Here is a 20821-nt window from a genome sequence, read left to right as displayed (position 1 = left end):
ACAGCAAAATCTGAAGGCGTTTTAAGTATTTCAGGATGGGATTTATGGCAGAGTTCTGAAATGGATACTCCTAGTTCCTGTTGCTTTTACTGGAATATTTTTATAGAGAGTCACTTTTTTCCCACCCTACCCTTTTCCTTTACTGAATTTCCACACAATAACTCAGATTCGACCATCACCGGACATCTGAACAACAATAAAAAAAGCTACAGCTGGATCCTGTATTACTCCCAGCTGCACAGGATCTTTGGCTGCCTTCAGAAAACAGGAGAGCCAATAGGAAAACAGTAGGATAACTTCTTTTAGCAGCTTACCTTTGAACAAATTGGTTTTCCATATGCTACTACAAGCTATTTTACTACTTGATGCAAACTGAAGTTAGTCTTACTATTTTTTACCCCTCTTCTAAAAAAAAAAAAAATTAAAAAAAAATAATAATCCTCTTCAAAAACCTTTACTACAAAATGCCAGAAAATAATCAACTCCATATGGTCTTTCAAGTCTAACATACCACAGTGGTTGTATATGCCAAGTCCACCCACCCACAGGCTCCATAAACTTATTTGTATTTAATTTGAGTTACCAATTTCACCCAACCTTTCCCCTTCATAACACATTACTTTTTCAGGCCTACAACACAGGTAGAAGATACAAAAGGGAAGTTTTCAGCAAGAGAACAGTAACAACTTACACTGTCTTTACCTTGAATATTAGAAGTCACATTGGAAGGCCTTAAACTAGTCTTCTTTCAATGTTTGCTCTTTTAACATATCACCTAATCTTCTAAAACATTCATGTGATACTGTGTCATTTATTGGTACAAGACCAAGACTAAACACTGAAGTCTTTCCAACTTACATCGCACAAAATGAGAATGAAGAGAGTTACACGTATTTTGATTTAAAACAACAACAAAAAATAATCACTGGGAGTTGGGAAGCTTCCTCCCAGATATTAAAAACAAGAAAGTTACTATATTTAATGCACAAAAATCCACTTCCTAGGGCCAAAAAATAATCAACTTCATATGCACCATTTATCTGTCCTTGCTAAAACATCTACAACAAACTGAAATGTCACAAGCTGCCTAGAAAGGCTGACCTCATTTAATACATAGGAGATAGGTTCAAAACCCTACCTGAGATTCCCAGATTACAGAATTCATCAGCAACACCTATACAAGGAACAAACTAAACACATACCTGAAACCTTTTAGTATCTCCCTTCTGTGACTGCAAACATTTTCCTTGACACAACAGCCATTTCTCTATACTTTGCCTCTAACCTTGGCTACCAGTTAAACTTCCACTTAGTAGGAAACAGCATCTATACAAACTGCAATTCAGGAATAGCAGCACAAACGATAAGAAATGGTGGGAAAACAAGCACAGATATTCTCCTTGCCCCTAGATAAATGTTGGATGCTGCCTAAAAATGTTGCAAGTACGTGATATAACAATTTTAATAAATAAAAGTGGTACACTAGGTCAAAACTGACTTGTGGAAAAGCAAGTTAGATAAAAATAAAGCTATGTTGAAAAGTTACTTTTCAGACTATAAACATACGCTTCCATAATAGAGACCACCCATTTATGCATTTATGTGACTGATACCACATGCAGAATGAGTTTTCCCCAATTAACATAGAATTGCCACAGAATCATATAATAGTGAGGGTTAGAAAGGACCTTAAGATCATCTATTTCCAAACCCCCTGCCATGGGCAGGGATGCCTCACACTGGACCATGTCACCAAAGGCTCTGCCCAACCTGCCATTGAACACTGCCAGGGATGGAGAATTTACCACTTCTTTTGGCAACTTAATCCAGTGACTCACCACCCTCACAGTAAAGACCTTCTTCTTTATATCTATCTTCCTTATAGCTAACCTAACAATTTTAAATGCAAGTTTTAAAATGCAAGACTAAACCAAAGATTACTTCAACCTGATAAAGGCTCTCGAAGGTATGCTCCTGAAATATTGTTTGTTTTGGGTGAATCCCAAGCAGAATCCTTTCAGTTAAAACAAACTAACAAAAAAAAAAAACAAACAAAAAACACCACACGACATTTTAAAAATTAGAACCAAAAATAAGAAAAGAATAAAGGGAGAATGACAAAATAATATATAGATGCACATTCACCTACCCCACGAAATAAAGTCCATATATCTATTATAATGGCTCATCAGCCTGCACAGTTTGTACACAGTAGCTCCTGTGAGAGGCAATCAGAAACAGCTGAGCACTTTATAGGTACAAGAAAGGGGTTAGGCCCATTTGGTCTTCTCAAGAAGGACTCAGAACAGTCCTATGAAGGACCAAGCCCCTAGCTTGTACACATTAGGAGTTTCATTGTCAGAGAACACATTTACTTGAAAGGTTCTTCCCAACAGTTTCTCCACAACAGCACCACCATCTCTTCTTGCAGCCACTTTAACCTCAACTTTCTGGGAAAACTCTGCTCCACATCCCCTAGCTGGCCAGGTATAAAATACTGAAATAGAAACATGCAGCAGCTTTACAAATTCAAAAACTGCATCTGCAAGTGGTCAAAGTTGTGCTCAGAGAGAGTACACAGCCTGGTGGGAAAATTCCTCCTTTGTGTATTAGAATGACTAGGCAGGAAGTTCATTAATCCAAACTTACATGAGCAAGAAAAAAAACCTATTTGGGAATCTGACTACTGAATGTTAAGAAATACTGCTTCAAGTAACCATAATTCTTTACCTTATAATGTCCAATGCAATTACGAATGTCCCTTTTGACAACTACCCGTCTCCTGTATTAAGGCAAAAGGATCTGTTTATGTCCAAATTTAACCCTACAGACAACACTGTTTATGAACCAAACAAGGATCTTAAGGAACATGATTATCTACAGTACATGAAAGCAAAAATGTAACAGCAAATAAAGACTCTTGAATACTTAAAATTAAACAAGAAAACAACCTGGTATTTTGCAATATGAATCAGATAGTAAAAAATATAAATAGATAAAACCCACACCACACATCTCCATGTGAGAAGTTATTAACAAGGCGGTTGTATAAAAACGCAGAGGTGACTCATTAAATGATTACATCTCACAGTTCCTCTCAGATAAAACAGTAAGAGGCCGTTCCCTTACTTGCAGATGCCAATTTTTTCAGCCTTCTTTTGTGCATGCATGTGTGTGAGAATGAGAGTGAGTACAACAGAGACTGGACATATTTCTTTTCCTACCCATCAACTCCTCCTTCCAAAGTATGCCTATTTCAAAAAGTACCCAATTTCAATATAATTTGACTGAGGAGTAGGTATTCCTACAAGCTGCGTGAGAACCTGTAGCTGGGTAGAAAAGCCACTAAAATTAATTCCCACAGTTATTGTTGAACCCTCTCCATACCCTCAGTGACAGATCTGCGGTTAATCATTCTCACACAGCTTTTTTGTTTTGTTAAGAAACTCAAGGAGTTTCATCTAAAAAATCAACAACTTTCTCCTTTTGTATTAAGGACCCGCATCTGCAAAGAACAGAGGCAGTTCCTTAAAATCCAAGTGAGCCCTTAGATGTGATAGCAAAAGGCAGAGCTGAATTCAGATTTCACTTTCACAAATGAACTGATCTTTTATTCTTTTGAAGAATTTTCTTATGGAATTCATTAGAATTATTGGAATTCAGAAGTTAACAGTCTTCCAGCAAAATCTATCCTTGCTGGTACAATTTCCATTGGGTTGCTAAATAACAGTATCACCTTGCATATAATAGCATAAGGTAACTATTTCTTTTTATTCTAAACAGAACATCTGAAAATGAGGCCAATTAGTAAAACCACACCAAGAAGCCCAACCTGTACTCCACATCCTAGATGAGATTCTGATTTAGATTTCACAAGGTTCTAGCACACAACATTTCCTGTTAACTCCGTAAGACTGAATATGTCAAACACTTTTTCCCAGGAAATAGTAGATAATGTTTGTATTTGCCTTTTAACATGTCATCTCTATTGTGAAATCTACCCACTTTTATCATACCCATGTATAAGCAGGTATCAGAAGTTCGATGTAATTGTGGAGGCAGCTATGCATCACTTTATTTTCCTTAAGTAAAACTTTGTATTACTAAATAATGGGTTTCAAGAACCTCAGAAAGTAATGAAATAAATGTGACACAGATGTTCACAAGAAGAAAAAGAGAACAAGAATGTTTTTAGTTCATAGCAACCAAATAGGTCAAGCCATTTCCTCCTCCAGGCAAATCTCAGAGGACCACAAAACACATGGTTTTCTAGTGGATTTTGTGTGTCTATCCCACTAAGAGGAAATACTGTTGTCCAAAAAATTTGCAATACTATGTTTTCCCATGAAATTGTTGGAATTAAAAGAAGGAAGTCATATGCAATTAAAAACAATTTGCTAGATGTTAAATTTATACAAATGGCATAATTAAATATGCTTTACTACCTAAGTCACGTACCTTTCCTCTACAACATTTTGCTTCAAAAGAATGGACAGTGAAGGAGTCAGAAATCTTTCCTTTCTGCCTTACAATTCTATAAATTGACAGGTTTTTCTAATAAACCAGATGTCAAGTACCTATTTTTATCCTCTGTGAATGAAGCACACAGTCAATATGTCCAAACTTTTCACTAAGTGCAATTCTTCCGTACGTGCTTAAGTACTCATTAACTATAAGGAGACAAAATGAAGCGGACATCATTAATTAGCACTTTACTTTAAAAAGGAGGGGAAAATTCATATAGATTCACTCAGTTGTCACAAAACACTATCCTGCATGCTGGCTAGTCCAATGCAGAAGCCTACAGAAAATGTCATATGTCATCCCATAAACATATTTAGTCTATATGTGTGTTCAAACAGGAAAATGAATATTGCATAGGAGAATGTAATTTATTTCATAAGTTTGAGATTGCAAAAGTGTTCCATTTACTGCCATTTTTATTATAACTTTTATAGAGACTATTTTTTGAGAAAGAGTAAATTAGAACGTTTCTCTCTTTACTTGTCAATAGCCACTTGGGATGTTAGCATCCACAGACACCAAAAAAAAACACAGGAAGTGGGTGGAAACAACATTAAGAGCTCTGATTTAGACTCATTAAACTTAAGATGACAATTACACAATCTTAAGATATCAAACAAGCCAACATGTCAGCTGGACAGATGGTACTGGATATAGAGCACACAGTATATCCCGCGAGTCATCAGTTTAAATATGATAGTTCCATTTTTATTTGCAAATCTGATTATCCAGAAACAAGATATAGAGAAGAGAGCATAAAATCAAGCACAGGGTCCTGTAAATCTTCACCAAAAAAAAAGTTGGAAGCAGACATATTATCTTCCAAATGAAAAAGAATTAACAAGATAGGAAAGGAACAAGGTGAGAGCAGTCAAAGAAGCCAAAAAAGAGCAAGATTTCAAAAAGTATAGTAAACAGTACTAGAGGCAGCTGGCAGGACAAAGAAGAGGAAGAGAATGTACTGAGTACAAGGGGTCAGGACAAGTGCGGAAAGGACCCAAGACGAACCTGGAAGAGATACTCTTCAGACAGTGACTACAAGCAGCTCTTTCAATGACTTTGAACACGAAAAGGAAATGGAGTGGTAGTGGTAGTTCAAAAAGTAAATGGGGTCAAAGACAGGGTGTGAAAAGAAAAGAAAAGCCTAAAGCATGTTTACACTGGGAGGGAAAAGAAGGGATAAAAGATAGAAGCAGGTAAGATGCAGCTACAGTATAAGCAAAACAGTTTAAAGCTTTTAAAAAGTTTCTGTTGTACTAGGAAGAGAGACTTAAAGGACAAAAACAAATGGCAAGCAGAAGAAACCAGAGGAAAGCCACGTGTTTCATTTGTCTTGCCTTCAAAAAGTGTTAAAAATCCTATAAAGAAAGGAGGGGAGGCAAAAAATATGATGAGACTGATAAATTTGATGTGAACTGCAGACTACCCTGAAAACAGCGTGTTGCTTCATTATCTGCAGCTGCTCAACTGGTAAAAGCTCTTATAACCTCAGTGATATTAAAAGATTGCAATATCCACTTGATAACAGTAGCACATGGGGAGTCTACTTTCACATGGCTATTACTGTTATTCCTAGACATTATTCTGCAAAGTGCACTCTCTTCCTGTGAGTAAATCCTACAGCTTTCATTCTATAACAGAGATGTTATGTTATAGCAGCAATGCTCCCCTAAACCCATGGCATACTTAGTTGCTGAGCCCAAGTCACCAAATACCATTATATAAGAAAACATCAAGTTTGGCGACTGACAACCTCTGGAAATTGTATCAGCAAAAATTTCATGTTTTCTTCCACATCAAGCTAAAAATATTGAACATTAGGCAAAAAAAAAACCTTAATGCGTTACTGCCATTAACAAGCCCATTTTCTGATTTCACCAGAACAACTAATATTCACAATTATTAATATTTTATTATGGCATTTTTTTATTAACATGATAACAGATTAAACTGCTTGGGAACTAAAGGTTGAGATACTAGTGAGCTGACAGGTAATCTATACAAATACGAGATTAGTTTAGCATGAAGAAGTATTTTATTTAGCAATAAGAGGCAGCATGAAGCTCTACTGTCTGATAAAAGTTATATTTCTGTCATTTAGTTTTTTGTGTTCCTATTCTGTATCTGCTCTTTTTCCTTCCTTAGAATCAATCTATGTGGCTAGTCTAACACTCAGGTGGATTTTTATATTCTTGGCATCTCCCTAGAATGCTATTTAGAACTGCAAGCCCTCCACTGAATACTTCTTGGCACAACTTTTTAAAACTACCAGTACAAGTCATCCACTTTGATGAGTAGGGAGTGAAACATATTTAACATTCTTCTGTGTTAAAATACATTTCTTATTAGTTTCTTTTATTATAAACAAACTATGCAGATTTAGTCTTAAATGCAGAGCAAATGTCTATAACCATGAGGAAGCCACACACACTCTTCTATCTTTAACATCTACTTTTGAAAGATAACTGCAATATGAAAAGAACAGAAACGATCAGGCTGCTCATATCTAAAAGTGAGATATTTTATTTTAAATCAATTTCAAAACTTTCTTTCCTAGGAAAAATCTGGGGGTGTGTGTTACATTTAACAGCTTTACCTATAAATGGATAAATGCTTTGTCCTGCAAAGGAACAGAAGTCATCTTGCTAAATTTGGTTTGGCAGCAAATCTATTCTTCTGACTACTCTGCAAGACGATCTGGTCTCTCGGCCTAGTTCCTCATGAACGTCTGTCTACATAACAGAATCAGTGCTCTACCTGGCATCATCCCTGGCAAGTACAGCCAACTACTAACAGAGCTTGGCAACTGAACTGCTCTCTTCCCAGAAAAAAGCTTCAAAATTCAGAAATAAAGCACAGAGTTTGGGGCACAGCAGAGAAACCTCAATACCACAATTACTGCTGTAATCTGGCCTATTTGTCAAGTAGAAGCAGGATTTTAACTTTTTGGCATGTCTGTTCATAGAGACAGCTTAAAACAAACATATATACAAAGCTGGTAAGCACTCAATCTTACAGTCTTTTCCAAGAGGAATGGCACAGAGTTGAATTTGGGAGGCTACAAAGCTACCGCATAACTAGACTCAAATGCAGAAAAATAAAGAGAAGTACTATTCTGTGCTTCCAGCACTGTTTTTTTATGCTATACAGAAGATCACTTACTGTTTAGCAGTACATAGCCAAAGCACCTGCTGCCAACAGCACTATTCAATTTGAGGATCATAGTGCAGTGGTACCCCCACCACGTAACAGTAAGCATGTAAGAAAAGCCCCAGTCAAATCACAAAAGATGTGGGTTTAAACCAAGTGAGGAGAGGGAGGAAAATTTCCTGGCTTAAGTAAACCACAGAGATTTTAATCAGAACACAAAAGAAGGTTGAGACAGACACCAACTGACTCGGATCATATCACATCAATAATCCATGCACAGAGCCTCTGCTGAAATCAATGGGAGGCTTGTACATAAGTGGATTGTATAATATAAACGCATGCCCCTATTTAGGGCTCTACATACAAAACAGAAAGAGCTACTAAGAACAATTCTCTTAATTAACATTTCTTTTCCATCAAGTGCTTCTAAAATAATAAATCCTTTACACAGCTCTGTTTTCATTCACAGTTTTTATCACTGTGGTAGAACAACTGACCCCATTTGACAAATACAGGAACTGAAGCATAGGACACAAATTAAACTGAAGAGCAGGGGCAGCACGCAAAACTGAGCTGGGAATAGCAGTTTACCTTCTGAATCACAGTTTAATGTCCTAGATATTTAGATGTTTGTCTAGTTCAAGTCTCTAATTAGGGTGATTTTCTGTGCAGTCCTCAAATAATTTTGCATACTTCCTAAAGTACTTGTGAACAGAGATATGCTTATCTCCAAGTTTCCCACATCTGATTTGAGGATTGCAAATGTCCTGCAGAGGTTCAAAACACTGTACTGCCCTAGTCAAACTCCTAGCCCATGTGCCTCACTACTCAGCAGCAATGAAGGATTTTAAAATTGACTGTCAAATCCATGCTTTCCACGTGCTATTGTTAGAAAATAAATCAATAAAAAACAAAACAGCAAACTCTCAATTCAAAATACCAAGTAATTAGCTGGAAATGACCTAACTAATGCTGATGTTCCAAATTGACAGCGGTCCGTAAGAAAACTGGATCCCTACTCAAGAAAAAAAATGAATACTCAACAACACTACAACGTAAAACACCAAATACACTGACTGCAAAAAAATTTCCTGTCTTACTAGTCCATAGTTGTCTTACAATGAAGTCAAGTAGGGAGAAACATGAACTGTACTGTAATTTGACCCCACAGAAGCAATATGTGTATTAATGAGATATATGAGGTTATAAGTAATACTTTCACTCTCATGCTAGGTAAAAATCCAGCTTCACCTATAGAACCAGCCTTCAGCTAAATATAAACCGTCTCTTCCCGAGGTCCTGAGTGTTCTCCCTCCCATGAAAATCCAACTTTGAAATGCTTAACACCTTATCAAAGATTGATTCAGCAATAAGTCCACCTTCTAGTTTACATCTTGCATGTGATTAAGTTCTATATTACACAGAGTTAGTGCCAACAAGTGTGTTCATCTCCCTTAACTACAGATGCAAGTCCATAATACTATGAAAATAACATATTTTGAGTTGAATGAGCTTTCTGCTCTTTACAATTACAGCATTTAACTGTTTTGAATAATAACTTTTCAGGACTGTCTTGTTTTGTCTTTTCAGATTTAAGAGTTCAGTCTATCACTGACAAAATGAGCAGAAATGCTACTGAGAAATGGCCACTTTTCCAGACAACTGCTTGAAGAATAATTTTTCTGATTCATCATAGCATTTTTTTTTTCAAGTTGTCAAAACAAACACCACACCCACTTGATTTCCGAGTTCTGGGTAATTATATTTAGAATTAGCAAGCACCGCGCAACTATTAATCATACAAGGTTTAGCCCTTACTTTACCTATTTAGAAATCAGCCAGTGCATTCAAACGCAGTCTGTTTAGCATTTAAGATACGGTCTCATCACTTCACTCTGTACCACCGCCACAGTCACAGAGAATATAGGGCAGTCCACTCAAGCCAATCCCTCCGCCCCAAGGCAGGATCAGCCACCCCTCAGTCACCACAGCCACCATTATCGCTGATGATACACAAGAACTGGTTATTTCGGGCAGCAGCTTTACACACGTACTCACAAAATACATTATAAATTAAAGGAGGGAAGGGTGTTGCACGTCTGCAGCGCCTTAACTGGGACGGTGCTCAAGCCGGTCTCCGAGATTAAAATGAAGGATAGAAACTCCCCCAAGACGCGAGTCGGATTTTCTAAAAGTAGTATCTGGCAACATGAACGCCTCTGCAAACAGTTCACCTTGTTTAAACTGGATGAACCACCCCGTGATTATCACCGAGCCTCCATTAAGATGACACACACAAACAGAGCCCTAGCAGAGCTCAATTACTCTGTTCGCTGCTCGCACACTACAAGACACACACTTTCTTTCTCTTCTTTCCCCCCCTTCCCCTCTCCCAGCAGACGAGCAACTGCCCGCACGAGCACGGCGATGCCCCGGGGCTGTCACCGCGGCGGGGCCACCGGGAACCCCTGCCCGGCCCGGTCACCCCCTTTGTGTCCGAACCCCGCCGAGCCAGAGCAAACCCGCCTCCCCCCTCCCCACCTCCGCCTGACCCTTTCCGGCCGCGGGGGCGCCCGCCGCGGGGCACAGAGCCCCCATTGTGCCCGCCGGCGACAGGGCCAGCCCCACCACGACGCTCCCCCGCTCTTGGGTGCTGCTCGGTGCTCGCTGTTACAGTCCCTCAGCGCCGGGCAGGACGGGGACACAACAACGGCGGGCAGCTCCGCACAGAGGGAAGGGCGCGGCGAGTGTCACGGAGGAATCGCCACGAGTGTCACGGCCTCGGGCAGGCGAGCAGCAACCCCTCTTCCCAGGAGCGGAGCGCCTCGGTCGCCTTCCCCGCGCCCGCACTGGCCAGGTGAGAGGCAGCGTCTCCCGGCACAACCCCTCCACTCACCGCAGCCACCTCCGCCGCCCTCTTCGTCCATGTTGAGGCCGCAAGCAGCGCGCTCCGCAACGGCCGCAGCTGAGAGAGGCCCGCGCCTCAGCACTCGGCGCCTCGCAGACGCTTCTCCTTCGCCGCCGCGCGGCTCTGCCCCTTCCCTCTCCGCCCCAGTCCTGCCTCAGCCCCAGCGGCACCCGCCGCCTCGGCCCAGCCGCCCGCCCCTCTCATGTGACCTGCGGAGGAGCGAGGGGGGGAAAGGCAGGCCCGGCCGGCCTGCACAGCCTCCCCGCCGCTACAGGGTCGCTGGCCATCGCCGCGCTGCCTCCTCCCCTCAGGGGGCGGCAGCTCCCTGGCCGTGCCCTGTCGGCGGAGCGGGACCCGGGGACGGGGGTTGCCTCCCTTTCGCCTTCCTGCTTCTCGTTTTCGTTGTTCCCTCCCGGCAGGTTTCGCATGGTGCGGCCTGGCAGCGCTCTGGCGCCTGAGCCGACTCCCCTCTGGACTGTCAGGGCGGGCAGGGGGCGAGGGCAGCGGGAGGAGCCTGGCCTGCGGGGCAGCGGCTGGCTAGCAGCCTGAGAGCGATAGCGGGAGGGGCTGAGGGGAGCCGTCGAGTCAGTTGGATTTCGTGTCGGTTGGGGTTGTTTCTTGGGGGTCTGCGGTGGCCAGAAAATGTCTGCAGAGCTGCTGGCTCTTTTAGAGGGGTCTGAAGGGGGCAAAGCGCAGAGGGTGACAGGAAGGCGAGGGTCGAGCTGGCTTGAAGCCGCGTCGTGAATTCGGACAAGGTGGGTCGAGTCTCTGACCTGAGGGGTATGATTTTTTGCATGTTTTCTTACAATTATTGCTTTCTCCTTGTTCTTGGGTCCGGTCTGGTGCTGGAGGGGTGCTGGATGCATCCACTGCAACAGGGGTCATGAAGAGCCTTGTGTAGAGACTGTTTCCCCATGTGTAGCACAGGGGTTTGTATTGGTTTGTGTTATCTGTGTTGGTAACAGAAAGGATTTGTCTGCTTACTGCAGGATCTGTGAGATTTCTTAAGTTCTCAGTAAAGATCGTCAGTGACATATCATGGGAGTCCGGATATCAGCAGTCTTCAAAGTCTCTGTAAAGGTAAGCAGAAGTGTGCTGGCACAGGCCACTCTTCCTTCCTTCCCTCCCTCCCTCCCTCCCTTCCTTCCTCCCTTCCTTCCTTCCTTCCTTCCTAGGTAGTACCCGTCTTTATTTTTTTTAAACCTTTGGTGTCAAAATCTTATTGAGAAAGGAAGCTGTGAGGGGAAAGGGTCAGCCAACAGGAAAATATCGGGTGTTCCACTTTCCTTTTGTAGGCTGGCATGGGACAGAGCACAATCTAGGAAGCTGTGTCGGAAGCGCTCACCTCTTGACACTGCTGCTAATAGGTGGTTATTACAGCCCATTTTGCTGAGAGCTGAGGTTGGGCTCTGGCTGCTGCTCTGGTGATAAAGCATTTTACCTCATCTAGAAACCATAAATATCACAAACTTTTAAAATACTCCTCTGTATTTCCTTTGTTAAATTAAATATTGTTATAAGTTTAGTAAGGGTATAAAAAAATATGATTACATAAAACAGAAGCATTACCTAGGTAAGGGATTTATTTTGAAATGTGTGTCTATAAAGTGCAATTATGGGTTGTTTTTAAAATAAGTCTGAATGCAGATGAACTGACAGTGGATTCTGAATATTTTTGCACACTGAGAAAACTTTACATTAAAGGGGAGTCTGCTTCATGAGAAAAATTCTGATTTCATAATTGATCACAGATTGTTTCCTTTCATTTCATCTGTTGTTTTCCACTTTTATATAAAATATATTCCTTTCTTTTGTTATTTTTGTTTGTCAATATCTTTTTTTTTTCCTTCCTTCCTATATTTCAGTATAACTTAATATACTTTTGTTGGACAGAAAATTCTAGTGCAAAATGAAAGGTAGCCCGATCACTAAGTTTAGTAAAAGAGAAGGGTGAGCTGCTGGTAACAGTCCACCTCCCACTAATTCAGTTTAAAATTCCTGTTGACTTCATGGAAGCAATAAGTGGTTATAAAATTCCCCAAATTAATAGCAAAGATTTTATATGAACTTCATGGTAAAATCAGACAATTCTAAACTTATGAGATAAGCAAAATGTTCTTTATTATAACTGCAATACTAACTTGACCAAACAGTTAGATTATCAGTATTTTGCATTATTGAAAATGTAGCTGACCCTGTAACTTTGAAATATATGTCATTAAATACCCTCTCAAGGAAAGTCTATGCTTTACAGTCCCATTTTAGTAGGAGGATTTATTAATGATACATAGTACAAAAGAGTATTGACATTACAGTGTCTTCTCAAGGCTGTATGTCTCTGAAATGATGGCAGATGTTCCTTAAAGCTTGAAATTTTCATACATACTGTGTATATTATGAAGAGACTTACTTTTGCATGGGCCTGATCTGCAAGTGTTCTAATTAAAACTATTAGTTCTGAGTACAAAGTGCTTACTGCTCAAAGCTGTTTAATCTTCAAGTGAGGTGTGCAATAGAAACTTTGAAGATCAAACCTTTTACCTTGTTGTCTCTTTTTCCTGTGTGTAAAACAGGTCTCATGTCTGGCTAGGTCAGGAATAGACCTAACCAGGTCAGGAATAGATTTTTTGAAAATGCACAACATCAACTAAAGAATTACAGTCATATTTCTACATCATAGCTATAGTAGTTCTACCATAGCAGAACTACTCTATAGTTTTTGATAATTCACAAGTAACAATGGCATTATCATTAAATACTGGGTAGCGCCTTACCAACAAAGATGACAGGCAGCAAGACAGCTTACAATCTCAGCAAACTGTAGGATACTCTCCAATAAACTGTTACCTACTCATGTGAATAATTCTCTTACATCTACTCTGTTTTCTGAAACTTTGATCATTCTTCTGTTTTGAAATACATATGAATTTTATTTTTCTCTATATATGAATAAGGGTTTCAATCAGCAGTTTCCTAAAGATTGCTTGATCTTGTTTTGTTTTATTTTTCTTTCTTGCAGTCCATTCTGTAGTCATAGATCTATATTTACCACAAGTATGCTTTGCCAGTTTTGTATCCACAAATCTAACCTTCTGTGTTGGAAGAACTTCATAGTCTGTCATTTCTGCAAATAAGAGTCTAATAGCTGGTCTGTTTAAATTATTTCTAGGAGAAAATTGGGCTTTCTCCAAAACCTGCTGTTGGCAAGGTTGATCCTTTAATGCTAAATGTGGTTATTTGGTGAATTTTCAGGTAATACACTTTGTATTTTATTTTATTTTTATTTTATTTTTATTTTCCCTTTCCCTCTCTTTGTATAGTTTAGTATCTGTTTTGGTTCAGCTTCCACTAAGCAGTAATTTATCATGTCATTTTTCATTTTCAGGGGTCAGGAGCGTATCTGTTACATTTGTCCTTACACAGAGAGTCAGTGAGGACAACTGAATCCCTTACATCACATTATCACATTTGTGTGGTCTGAAAGGCTCATTGAGTATTAAGCTATTTCTATGGATTTTTTGAACCAGATTCCAAATAATACTGGCTGAAAATGAAAATTACCCTTTACCCTTCCTTTTTCTTCTTTTATTTTAATAATCAAAGAATTCAAGAGTAGGAAAGGTTACCACATCCTTTCCTCAGCAAGAGTGGACTCCCTTTTTTCTGGATTGCTCTTTATTTCTTAATGGAAATTCGGGGGGGGGGAGGGGATCATCTTCATTGTTCATCTTTAGTTTACGTGTAGAAATAAAAAAGCCTAGTCTTACTTTGTTAAGTTTCCTCTTTCAGAAATGTAAATGTTTCAGTGATGTAAAATTCCATTGTATGATGATAGATTTCATAAATCAAAAGGATGAGCTGTGATGATGTTCATTACATGACTAGCGATTGGAAAGTAGATACTAACATTGTATTCAAAGACCAGAAATACAATTCTGAATTTTTTATTAATCCAGAAGGAAGTAAACTAACTGCCATTGTGCCATCAGACCAGATGTCAGTATCCGATACAGGGAGGTGGAATAATGCACTTTACTGTCAGAAGGAAGAAAGAATCTTTGAAATCTTATTTGAGGAGGTAGTCATCCTGCATGCACGTATTCCTATTTCATGCATTCAGTCAACACATCACTAATTTGGAAGTCTGGCTTATCGTCACTTCTGTTAGATTTGGCAAGAAGTTATGCTTAAGGAGAACAGTTAATCTCAAAGACATGAATGTCTCTACAGTCTTAAGAATACATTCTTAAAGAATATAGATCTATCTTAAAGAATAGATGTATATCTCAAGGAATATATATACATCTTAATACAGATGCAGTGCAATGTTTTGTAAGCTAGAATTTTGTGGTTTTATTATTACGATTTTACTACTTGCTCACTTAGATGCTCACGTTTGTAGAAAAATGGTGCAAGCATTACATTTCCTAAGACAGTATCTTCTTGATAGTCAGAATCAGTGTCATCGATACTAGGCCATTGTATTAAAGAATACTTCTGTTTATTTTTTAAGAAGCAGTGCCTTATAGTTTCCAGGCAGGAAGGTCTTAGTCCATCATTATATCTTTTTTTCATCTCTCTTTTTTAATTTTTAATTTATCAGTACTTGAAAGCCTGGTATTCTTAAGCCCCTAAGGCAAACTCTTTGACTTCCTCTGTCTGGCAGACGGGTTTTAGCCATGTATTGTTTATTAAAATGTTTATGCTGTCACACATACTCTGTTTGTCTCAGCTGGAAAAATCCTGTTTGCTGGTTGTCTTAACGGTTTCAAAAGTATTTGCATTTTCCATTTAATCCAAGAAAAAATTACATGCAGGTATTTTATATTGTTGTCAGAGACATCAAAGCTGAAGCTTAGCAAGTCAAACACCTTTTATGAATGGTGCTTTTTTGTATGCATAGGAAGCTCATTCCCTTAAAATAGTCAACCCCCCAAAGTTAAAGATGTCCCTCTTTTAAGAATTTTGCATGAGTTTTTCTCCAGATGAACTTCTAAATCATATCCTGAATTTTATTTGCAGCTTATTTCAGATCCTAATTCCTGACTTTTTGTTGGGTTTTTTAAGACTTCTAAATGAGCTTTATCTATTCCTAACATCAAATATTACTGGTTTTGGAAGTCAGTTCTTGTTTGCATTGTGTAACACTGATAGGGCCACTGATGAGTAATTGAGTAATGAACAGCAGAATGCCCCACTGAGGAAAAACAAATGCATTAAATATTGTGGAGGTCCACCAACTCTGTAATGCTTATGATCTGAAACATACTTTGCATTAGAACTTGTTTTACCTGTATCAATTATGCATACATAGTACTAGACACAAACAGGATGCTTTCTAGCGTGGAAGCTGTGCCTAAAATAACAGAAAAGGAGGACTTTGATTCAAAGGACATAAGCTGAAAAAGATCATGAGTGGAATTTTGCATGAAGCTTGAGAGAGTTTTTCTATCTCAGGAAAATGATAGAACTTGATACAAAGTAATTCTCAAGGGAGGGTGCACTGATTAAGGCCAGATTCTGTTCCCACCCTGCGAAGTAGCCAGCGTCTGTGAATTCACCTCTGTTGGCTAACTCCAGCTTGGCATGGTTAAATGTATTACCACTTACCACTTCCCAGGCTCACCAAGACCCGAGTATTTGAAATTCCTCATTCATCCTATACTGAGAACTGTAGCAGGGCTGCAAACCATACACAAGTCCTGCTCTAGCTGCATGCATATAGCAGCAGTTGAAGGATTTATTGTAGTAGTGCTAATAACAGGAGAGGCCTCTACAGTTCCCTCCTCCTCCCTGCCCAGAGAAGAACTCTTAAACAATTCCACAGCGTAAGAGGGCTGGCATCCCATGGTACATGTGGCAGCCAAGTGACAAGGTGGACTTGCTTGTGACATACAGTATTAGAAGGGTTAGACCAGGTGCTCTTGTTGGTTCACCAGTGAGCATCTGAAATGCAATTGCGTATCTCCACATGAGCTGGCTCAGATCTTGCTGCTGGCTACTCAGCAGTGCACAAATCTGGGTTTAATAAATATGGAACCATAAATTTAGACAGGAGCAGGAACAGGCGACTAACGATTGTGACTTTCAATGCCCTCTCATCTGTTCATGCAACCATTTGTGAAGCCATGCTGTAAATCAGATTGCTCAGTCCAGATTTTAAAAGTTCTGCCTAAACCAGTGATTTTTAACCAGAATTATTCCACTGATTAAGTTCAAGCTCTGATACCACAAACAGTTGCATTGGCATGGTTACAGCATTGGTAGACTGGGACACACAGATGGTGTGGAAAGAAGGAGGGCAGGCTGCTGGATAGTTATCTTGCCAGTGGGGACAATATCCCTGCATAATTCTAACCTTATTCTGAACCACTGACACTATCAATTTTAATTTTTGACCCGTGATGCTCAGCCCTTCTCAAACTATGCCTATAGTCAAACTTACACGCTTGTTAATGTCTCATTTGCAATGCTAGAACACCTAATGGTAATAAATTGATCAAGATCAAATTCCTGTCAAGATTAGCCAGCTGTGAGTTACAGTGTTTAGACAAAGCTTTATCCTAGCTTTATACCTGCAACATGAAGACAAATCTTACCAACTCTAATGTGAAATCATCAGGAGTAAACCTATATCCACTCCTTGTTTTGTGAGGGTTTTGGGTTTTAAGTAACTCTATAATGGTGGGTTGAGTTTCTACAAAGAATTTTGTGCCATGTTACCATCCAAGACCTAAATTTATTCTACCATGAAATATAGCAGTTGTATACTGGTGAGAGTATGCCTTCAGCTTCTCTTATAGGTTACTTTTGAATACATAGCTCCTGTTGAGTTCAGATGAAAAGGGGAGGCGATTCTTTGTTAAAAGACGATGTGTCACATTTTAAATTCTCATTGTCTCTAACCAAGAAAGGATCCTATTTATTTCAACTGCTGCAGTTAGAAAGAAACATGAGGCAGAAAAACGTCACTTAAATCCTTCCCCTTTTATGGCTACGCATACTATTTTACTCCTTTCATATCCTCATGGATGTAAGTATAATCCCCTACATTGCTCTACCAAAACAAAAAGCTCTTGGTATTTTCTTGAGATACTTGAAATGTACTTTCAATTTAAAAAGCAGATCTTCACCTTAATTGTCTTTCTCCTGCTGTGTTTCCCCTTATAGTCTTAAAGAAGGAAAAACTGTCTCTAAGCACGGGAATATGTTAAGCAAGAGAGGCAAAGTTAAAACTTGGCAAGCACTAAAACAAAGAAATTTTCCAAGGAAATGGAGGAGACCAGTAAATTAATTCCTTATGTAACTCCATTTACCTCAGTGCAGTTACATGAAGGATGAACTTGGTACCTTATGCCTCTGTGGTCAGAAAAGGATTTCTATGATCTTAATCAGCAAGTATAAAATAATCATTCTTAAGAAACAAAATTGTAATTTAAGTATGATAGAACTGCCCTTGCTATTTTTAGACCATTAATATAGTTGTAAAAGAACAATAGGTCTACAGAACAATGACAAAAATGTCTTAATAAAAAGATTAGTACATGATGATTTGCAGCTTACATCCTTAGTAACAGTTTTTTGTGGGAAAGAGGAATTCATGAGAGACTGCTAAAATGGGCACTGACATCAGGGACAGCTTCTTTTTCTTGTAAGTTCCAAAAGCTTTTCTCCAGTTTGCTGAATCAACTTAAAGTTTTTTCCTCTGATCTCATTCTCCTCCCTGACCACTCCTAATTCAGTGCTCCTTAATTTTCTTTGGGTTCTGCTGCATATACAGGGATCTCTCTAGCTTCTCCCTGCTGAGTTTTCTAGGTTTTTTCTTCTTGGGCAGAAATAGTCAACCTCCTGAGACAAATAGAGGTGTTTGGATTCCACCGTGATTTCTTTTTAGATTTTAAATTTCAGTATACTTAAATTTAAGATGCTTTAAAATAACATTTTTTCACTGTGAGAACTCAGCCTCCATGTGTCGATCTTTAGTACTCGAATATAGCTGTACACAGAGATTATTTCCATTTTGTTGTTCTTATGAAACATCAACCCCTGCCTCCTCACCCCACTCCCAAATTCACAAAATGCTTTTATATCAATATGTTATGATCTTTTAATACTGTAATATAAAAGCGTCCATATAGTATATTATTTCAATGAAATTGAAGTAAGCAGTGTGACTTTTTATCTTTGCCAACTTGCAACTATCAGTTTTAATACTGAGGAAAGGATCTGTGTATACATGCATATAAAAGATGTGAAAATACAAAGGTATTTATTTAAAACAGACAAAACCAGGAAGATGATAGAATAGCAGAAGGAAGTGGCCTCAGATATAAAAACTTTTGCTTTGTATAGCAGAATTTATCACTGAAAGCTAAGGTTGGCAAATTGCCATGCTTGGGATAAAGCAAGCAATGTAATGTAAAAAAAAAAAAAATTGACTTAGCGTACAAAATACAATGGACGCATTTGAAAAACTAATGTCCTAGAAAGTAATTTACTTAAACATTTTTTGTTTCCTTTCTTTTATGTGTATCTTTAAAAGCTTCATTATATTTTCAAATAGCAGAAATCTCAGTTGTACAGATGCATGCAGTCCTCTAAGGATGTCTGAATCAGTTGTGCCATTCAACAGGCTGTAGAAAAGTTCCAAATACCCATAATTAAGCAAAGATGGTGGAGATAATTTTGAAATCAAAACTATTAAAGCATGTTTTATATAAAAATTATTCACATACTGCACAATTTTAATCCACAAAGCTACTCAAGTAAGTGTGGATTGCTCAGTGTTTAAATAGAATTATCCATTTCCTTTGTTTGTGGGGAAAAATTGAAGGCCTTAGGAAATACAGTACATTTACATCTGAAAGACTTTTCACGTAAAAGTTTTTGAAACCTGCTGTTGACTGAGAACATTGCAAAAGCATGAGAATGTGGGATATTTAGTTCAGTTATTGTACCAGCTGAGAATGAATGAATTCTTACCTGGAAGGATTATTCCTCCTCTCTGGCCTGGTAAGACCTGCATTCTGGTATTCCTGCTAGAAGAAGATGGATAATGAGCACAGCCAAATTCTCACGATTAACAAAACCATGCCCTTGCTCTTTATTCCCATCTGTAAGACTTTTCCAGAACTCAGTGTGTATGGAAAACTCCAAACCTGAAAAACAAGATGGCTGGTAACTGCAATTAAACAACCAGATAATTTTTTCAATATCTTCATCACATTTGCAAGATAAGTAGACTGTTATCTGAGTACTATCTATATTCTTAAATAATGTCTCCTCTCACAGTGAAAACCTTTTCCAACTTGTTGACAAGAATGATTGTCTCCTCCACGGATGAAATCATTATAGAATCATAGAACAGTTAGGGTTGGAAAAGACCTTAAGGTTATCTAGTTCCAACCCCCCTGCCATGGGCAGGAACGCCTTCATGAAGTATTTTTAGGCATTTCTTATATTTCAATTTTTTTGTGTCCTGTCTGCTTCTACAGAATTTCTAGATTTGCTCTTCATGAAGAACAGGATCCTGACAGTTCTTTTTCTAGCTGCTGCTTTTTCCTGAAACGATCTGGACTTTCTGCATAATTTGTACAAAGCTCCCCTTTCTATAAACGTGGTATTCTGTTTTAGTAAAGCTGAGATACACAGGTGTGAGTTAAGAGAGAAATTCTTCATGTTCTTCAGCTAAAATAATGAGAGCCTGTTTTGAAATTACTAGAAAGGAGAGAATATTGTCTTTATTAAATTATAAAACTGCAAGTAATGACAGATAAATGCAGATAAAGCAGTCATCTTAGAAATTCTAACTGGTAATCAATTAAGATGTTATTCTAGAATGCTCATCTTAGGCAATGGGAACAAGTAAAGCGGTATATTTATCACACTGGGATTTTGATTGATTCTATTAATTCTAGAATAATAGAAAAGAAAGGTATGCTTTTACCATGCTTAATGTAGCACTTGGGGATGTGTTTCCATTCTTTGCTACCAGACTTTTTATCATCTATGGAAAGCACTTAAGCAGAAAGTTATTCTAAGCAAGCAAAGATATTCATGCATGTGTGTATATATATATATATAAATATTTATATGTCGTTATATACAGGCAATCAGAAAACTACAATTTCATATTTTACGTTAATGAAATGGTCTTTTATCTCTAGATCACAGGATTAGATGTATGCAGGGAGTATTCTTAGCTAAAGACTCTCTGAATGAAGGCTGCTACAAAGCTGG

At 38.7% G+C, this 20821-nt stretch overlaps 1 protein-coding gene and 1 long non-coding RNA gene across 2 annotated transcripts in view; one reads left to right on the top strand and one right to left on the bottom strand.

Annotated features, from left to right (window-relative positions):
• The window catches only part of CYTH3 (cytohesin 3), a 49212-nt gene extending 38481 nt beyond the window's left edge, over positions 1–10731 (bottom strand). The window contains exon 1 of the mRNA XM_061474175.1: positions 10571–10731. Within this exon, the coding sequence (XP_061330159.1) occupies positions 10571–10601 (31 nt within the window). The 5' untranslated portion in view covers positions 10602–10731. The remainder of the gene's footprint in view (positions 1–10570) is intronic.
• Positions 10732–12054: 1323 nt separating this feature from the next.
• LOC133279940 (uncharacterized) lies at positions 12055–14348 on the top strand. The gene is made up of 2 exons (XR_009747022.1): positions 12055–13834; positions 13968–14348. It is a non-coding gene; the product is annotated as an uncharacterized LOC133279940 (long non-coding RNA).
• Positions 14349–20821: the final 6473 nt, after the last annotated feature.

This window comes from Pezoporus flaviventris, unplaced genomic scaffold (assembly GCF_033815535.1).
Source record: "Pezoporus flaviventris isolate CSIRO_AGI_PZ_B2104156 unplaced genomic scaffold, CSIRO_AGI_Pfla_v1 ptg000078l, whole genome shotgun sequence".
NCBI classification, from domain to species: Eukaryota; Metazoa; Chordata; class Aves; order Psittaciformes; family Psittacidae; genus Pezoporus; species Pezoporus flaviventris.
This window is presented reverse-complemented; position numbering and strand designations above follow the sequence as displayed.